The sequence below is a fragment of the Falco rusticolus genome, chromosome 7 (assembly GCF_015220075.1).
Source record: "Falco rusticolus isolate bFalRus1 chromosome 7, bFalRus1.pri, whole genome shotgun sequence".
Lineage (NCBI taxonomy): Eukaryota > Metazoa > Chordata > Aves > Falconiformes > Falconidae > Falco > Falco rusticolus.
Window position 1 is genome coordinate 30,700,906 of NC_051193.1, and position 6,787 is coordinate 30,707,692.

Consider the following 6,787-nt stretch of genomic DNA (forward strand, 5'->3'; position numbering starts at 1 on the left):
GTTTCAGTGCTGATGTTATGAAGCAATACCCTTTAAGCTAATCGCTGTTGGAAAGGAGAAGCTTGCTTTACAGTCAATGACTTTGATGCCTTGGGTAGTTCAAGTAAGGATCTGCCTCTGTCTTGCCTTGATTGACAAGAGCCTTTCTATAAATTGAGCAATTAAGCAACCCAGTAGCAGCTGCTAGGGAGATCTACTGAGCACAAAGCTGAGAAAGATTCCTGTGCAGATCTCCTGCTGCTCACTCTGACGTCCTGAAACACCACCTGCAATTTAAAACTCCAAAAGGAGATCTGACTCCAAGAAGTTAGGTGAGTGTGCTTCTGTGTTTGTTCCATGTCATGGCTCTGGCTCATGAATAAACCAGTAGGTTTTGCTAAATTGGCGAACAATAAGAGTTCAATTTATTCTGAAGTTTGTCTTTTTTGTTCTCAATTTTGTTCTCAAAAGTCTGCTTTTAAAAATAAGGAATTTTAACACATTTTTACCCTGCTGCATGCTATAAATAAACATATATACCTTATATATAAATGTACACTTGTTAAATCACATGTAAGACTGTAGTATGGGCATGGTGACGTATATGAAGCAAGCTTCATGTGCTGATCTAAAACTCTGATTTAGCAAAGTTAAAGTATTTGCTTTAACAGGAGCCTAGAGACTCGAACATCAGTCAAGCAAAAGGCAGGCCAAGCTCATTTAACTGAAATCTATCCAGCTGCGAGCACAGGCCAATGCACACGGGTCTGTGTGCCCCACGCAGTAGCTGACTTTCTCAAAATTAAATGTGAAGTCTGGGGTTTCTAGGTGGACATTTTAAAATGCAATGCAAGTATGTGAAGTATAAGTAGTATCTTGTGGCTTAGAGCTACTTTCAAGCTCTCATTTTTTTTTTGGCAAGAGAAAGTTTTCCAGGGAGGCTGGTTGCTCTCTTTGCTGAGACAGAGAGGCAGCAAGTTCAGAGGGACCTGGCTGATGCTGGGCTGCTCAGAAGGTGTGAGGAGTTCAAGCCTCTGCTGGTCCTTGGCCATGTCCCCCTTGTCTAACCAGCTCTCTTCACCACCTTAGCAGCCTTGGTTGGCTCTGAGCTGGCTGGTGGGGCAGTGTGTGCAGGAGGGATAACTAGTCTCTCTGGCTGCAGCCCTGCCAGTGGACCAGCCCAGGATATTGGAAATGACAACTCCAGTAACACTTTTGGAGGTGCTGAGATTATAGCACAAATTCAGGGATGCTTGGCACCTAACTTAGGCTAAAAGGTAAGTGGGATAAATCCAGAATTAAGTGCCCAGGTCAAAATGCTGGTGTTATGTGCAGACCTAACCCTGCTGAATGCATGGAGCTGCATCTGTGCTGCCTTCCCCCCGTGCAGCAAAGCAGGGAACCTCCCACAGATGTACATGACAGACAGTCAGAGCCCTGCCAGAGCCAGCACCACCAGGGACTTCAGCTAACAATGTGTGTGTGCACTGGGAGAACACCACAGGCCTGCATGGCTGCTGGCTTGGTGCAAGCTGAAGGCATGGGATGGTATGGAAGACGTGTGCTGCAAAGTAAACTCACAGTATGGAGATTTCACTGGGTCTGAGGCACCGGCTGGTGGTTTTATCTCTTCCAGGCAAACCCCACGGCTCTGCAGGGAAGGCCTGCATGCTGCTGCTTTCTCTTACAGATGTTTTCACTAAGACTTTCCACTTCTGGGAGTAGGCCACTGCTCATTCGTAGATCTACTCATCTCTCAGCCTGAATGAGGATGGGGAACAGCATGTCTGAGGGGAAGAGGGGCTGTCCCAGGTCGAGCTGAGCTGGTGCACTTGCTCTTCTTGCCTCCTGGACCATGCTGGCTCTCCCAGCCCGCTGCTTCTCTCTCTTCTGCCTTAGCATGAAGCTCCACTGGGTGATCCTGGGCACCCTGCTTCTCCTGCTGCTGGCCAGCTCTGGTGGTGCGGCCGAGACCCCCGCCATTGACCTGCGGACCTTCATCGGCTGCGCTGTGCGTGAGTTCACCTTCCTGGCCAAGAAACCTGGCTGCAGGGGGCTGCGAGTGACGACGGACGCGTGCTGGGGACGCTGCGAGACCTGGGAGGTGAGGCTGTGCCAGGGCTAGGGGCGGCTGGCTGGCACCGACGGCCCTGGGGGTGCTGCCCCCACCAAGAAAAGCCCTGAAAAGAACCCCCCCACCCCCACTGCCAGCAGTGTCTGCTGTCAGGTGTTCCCTGCCCCTTCCACTGCCTCAAAGGGGGACGCGCATCAGGTGATGATACTAATGAAGTGCTTATGTAATGTTCTTATGATGCAATTTGAAAGCTTCTTGCAGTTAAGGAGAGGAGGCCTTTATTACTTTACTGGAAAAAATTCCTTTGAGATTAAGACGGAGCTCCCGATTGATAGGTAATATATTTTGTTCCAAAAAGCAAATCCTGAAGATAATGTATGTTTCTAATTGGGTCCTGTTTTAAGTCATAGGCCTGTATAAATATAAAGTAGTTATGTTCTGGGGACATACAGGGGGAGAAAGAAAGAGGGTAAGTACATCTACACACACCTCAGAGAACAAGTTTCTGAGTGCCTTCACCATTCTGTCACTGGAAGGCTCGAAGGGCCGGTCCCAGCTTAGTTCCTTCAGGGAAACCTTGGGCAGCTCGAGAGTTTTGTCCACATGAAGACCAGGACTCTGTGTAAGTGACCAGAGTAGGGGCCAGGCTCTGTGTGCCAGCTCTGACTGCCCTCTTTCACTGCTCGGTGGCACGAGGGGAAAGGCTACTGGTGGCCAGATTTCCCCGGTGGGATAAAGTTCCTTCAAGGGACCCCTTGTCACCTGGATCCCCCTATTCCCAAGCTCCTCTGGCAGCGCAGACCTGGCAGACTCTCTTAGCGTACTGCAATACCGCTGGGAAGCAGTCAAGCTGAATGCATCTGGCTGTAGGCTCAAGAGCTTCTAGAAAGCACCATGATGTACTTGGGGGGTGGGGGGGGGCTGTGGTAAAGGGGGAGGCTGTCTGTATATCTTCTTGCTGAAACATTGTGCATCTGGTTTTTTCCATGTGTATTGGGTCTGGCTGAGCCCCGTAGCAGCCCTCCTGGTGCTGTGCTCACACTGGCAGCTGGAAAGGTGGTGGTAACACACGGGTGTTTTGCCCGCTGCTGAGCGGTGCTGGCACAGCACCAAGGCTGGCCCTCCAGCCTTCCCTGCGCCTCACTGGCAGGCTGGGGGTGGGCAAGGGCTTGGGAGTGGACACAGCCAGGACAGCTGACCCCAAGTGACCAGAGACATCGTTCCATACCATATGGCATCTGCTCAGATCTAAGTGCTAAGAGAGAGGAGGAGGACAGGGGGGCATTCGTTATGTATGATGTTTATCTTCTGGAGCAACCACTACATGTACCAAAGCCCTGCTTCCCAGGAAGTGGCCAAGCATCGCCTGCTGCTGGGAAGTAGGGAACAACATCTTCTGTCTTCCTTTGCTTCCGTGCACATGACTTTTCCTATTGCCTCATTAAACTGCCTTTATCTTGACCCACAATATTTTTTTTCCATCTTATTTTCTCCCCCTGTGTTCTGCTGAGGAGGGGAGTGATAGAGTGGCTTGGTGGGTACCTGGTGTCCAGTCAAGGTCAACTCACTACACATGCAGCATTCTTGTTTCCCAGAGCAGGTTCTTGACACAGCACAGAGGGAAAGAAAGAAAGGAAGAAAGTCTCCTGTTTGTGTTACCTTATGCCGTTTCCCATCTGTGCAAGGGAGAGGATGACAGTGGACTCCCATTCCTGTTTGTGCTGACCCTTCTCAGAGTCTTTGGAAAATGGGTGCCTCTGTCAAAGAAAACCTCACTTTTCAGCAAAAGCAATGCTGCTGTAACACCACGTGTGAGTGTGGGTTTCAGGGCCTTCAGGCTCTCATCATCTTCTGATGGCTGGGGTCTCTGGCCAAGCTCTTTTTGCCACGAGAACTGCAGACTTCTCTGCTGGCTGCGGTGCTGAGTGCACCCCCCGTGGTGTACGTCTGTTGGGCTTTGTGGGACATGCAGCCTGATGGAGAAGACTGGTCCGGCTGAGAAACAAATCGGCTGTCTGGCACCTGGATGCACCTCTGCCCTTAGGCAGCTTGTGCACATGGGAGGGTTTCCAGCAGAATGCATTTTCTTTGATGGAAAATCAGTCCTTTTGGAAGAAAGCAGCTGCGTTTGGCAAACATGCATTTGGTTGAAACACTAATATTCTGCTGAAAACCTGCATTTTGGATAGGCTTTTTTCTTCCTTCAAGCAGCTTTAATTGGAGCTTTATGCTCTAAACAAACAGAAACACACCCATACACCCGCTCCCCTCCAGGGCAGGGCTCCAAAAGGCAAGTGGTGAAGGATGCAACCTAAAACTTATTTCTGTGGCCCCTTCCACCTGATCCAGTGGCTCCCCTATTTACACTAAATCCCCTTGATGAGGCTGGGACTCCAGATCTTTGTCTTGCTTCTTGCCTGAGGCCATTATTTCTCCCTGTCAGAAACCGGTGCTGGAACCGCCTTACATCGAGTCTTACCACCGTGTCTGCACCTACAACGAGACCAAGATGATGACGGTGAAGCTGCCCAGGTGTGCTCCTGATGTGGATCCCTTCTACACCTACCCCGTGGCCATCCGCTGCGACTGCGACATCTGCTCCACCGCCACGACTGAATGTGAGACTGCCTGAGCTCCCCTTCCCCAGGCCAGGTGAGGAGGGGCCACATTCTTCCCTGGCTTCATACCCCTGCTACCTCCAGCGGTACTGGGGGTGTAACTTAGTCCAGAATTTGATCTCATCCAGTAATGCTCCTAATCATCGACTTTTCTGGACAGAGGAGGCTTTAATCCCCTCTCCTCATATTGTTCAAAGCGTTATTGCTGTAGAAATGTAGTACACAGCCTTACAATAGCAAATCCTGTGGGTAAAAAAAAAAAAGATGCAATTTCCCTTCCTTACAAATTTTTCACACTGTGTGACCTTTCTTCATGCACAAAGTGCACAAGGACTAAACAGTCACCGCTGGGTGGAAACAGGCTACAAAAGCTAATTACTGCCTCTGTAACAGCCTCTTTACTCATGTTGGGGCTCAGCTCCTTCCCGGTAATATAAATGCAATTATCAATGTTCCTGCCACCTCGTCACGCCCGCCCACCCCCCCCACCCCCCTCCTTACTACTTCTTACCCTAAGGTCTGTCAGGAATAACAGTCAAAGAGAAGGCCTTAAGGCCAATGAAATGGAAATGGGTATCCAAATTGCTGCCTTGAAATAAGGGTGAATGCATACTCAGCCCTGACTCAGCAAAGTATTTTACTTAAGATCACGATTAAGTGTTTTGCTTAATATCAGTGGACTTCTACAGTTAAGCACATATTTTGGTGATTTGCTTAATTGGAGCTATTCTGTTGTAAAAAATCTTGCCTCACCAGAGACAGTTCCTCGAAAAAGAGAAACACATAAATCTGTAGAACCTGCTTTTGTCCAGGGATGGGAGGGGAACTGACTTCATGTAGAATCAGCAAGACTCTGCAGAGCCCAAGGAGTCTCTCCTGACAATTCCCAGAGTTAGAGGGACCAAGCCAAAAGACTATGATTGTGGTTTGGTTTCAGCGAGTCCCTGGCTGAGGTGGTGGGAAAGAGGAGGCTACGAAGCATGTTCCCACACTTCCCTGTGCTGCTGAGCACCATGGAGACCTGCTTCTCCAAGGATGCACAGAGGGCTGGGGGGCAGCTAGGCTTACTCGCAGGAAAGATCTGGAGTGGTCACTAACGTGACCAGTGTGGGTGAGACAAGCCCCAAGACAGGAAAGAGAGCAGAGATGCCAAAGGATGGTTCACTCCTCCTCAGACCCACCATTTAGAAACTAGGGGACACCTGGGAGCTGCTGCAATAGCCCCCCATGACCACAGCCACATAAGTGCCTTTGTCCTCTGTTCCCACCTGCAGGAGGACAGATCTATGTTCATCCCTCATTTCTCCCCTGAATAAAATGGCAAAGTAGGTGAAAGTAGGAAGATTTGGCAGGTGGGAGAGGCTCACAGGAGCTTACAAAGCAAAGACACCTTCTCAGATAGCCATTAGGAGAGAATTGCTGCTGAGAGTAATATCTGCACCTGCCCTTCCACAGTTAAGTGTCTTGTCTTCTGGATGCAGTTGCCTTCGCTTCCAGGGAGGCATGCTAGAAACTTCCCCAAGTGTCCTGTCCTCACTGAGGGAGATTTAATTTAACCTGTAATTTATTAGCTGCTATAATTTTTTTTTTTTGTCTGTGGAATTGTAAAAGCTGCACTGTAGTTGAGTGGGAAGGAGGCAATTTTATCACTCTGCCTTCTGTAATTCTGAATAGAGACTGCCGTGTCAAACAGCAGCGGGAGCAGTTTTCTGCTGATGGAGTGTTTAACTGCCCTTTAAAAAGTCCTTGTGTTTTGTTTCAGGTTGCATCTCACAATCCTTCTGATCTTGTTACTGTTCTAATTGGCATCACAACCACTATGGGAAATGTGCAAATTATCTTGTGTCCTTAATAAATCTCAAAATTGTAGTATGAAAGCAATGGAAAGCAATGTGTCACTCTTTATTTATGCATAGAGATTTCTCAAGTAGAATATGTATAAGCTCCTACAAGCTCTTTGCCAGAGCTGTGAACACCTGCAAAACATCTCCTTGATCCTGATGTGAAGTCGTTTCCTTTGCTGGATTTCTCTCACGGAGCCTGGCTGTGCTATCGTCTCAGGATTAGAAGCAGGGTTAGACAGCGGCAAACTTCCTTCCTTTGCAGCCCCAGGAAA

At 49.0% G+C, this 6,787-nt stretch overlaps 1 protein-coding gene across 1 annotated transcript; it reads left to right on the forward strand.

Annotated features, from left to right (window-relative positions):
• Positions 1-1,879: 1,879 nt before the first annotated feature.
• GPHB5 (glycoprotein hormone subunit beta 5) lies at positions 1,880-4,685 on the forward strand. The gene is made up of 2 exons (XM_037393257.1): positions 1,880-2,083; positions 4,497-4,685. Exons 1-2 carry the CDS (start codon positions 1,880-1,882, stop codon positions 4,683-4,685), a joined length of 393 nt encoding a protein of 130 aa, XP_037249154.1.
• Positions 4,686-6,787: the final 2,102 nt, after the last annotated feature.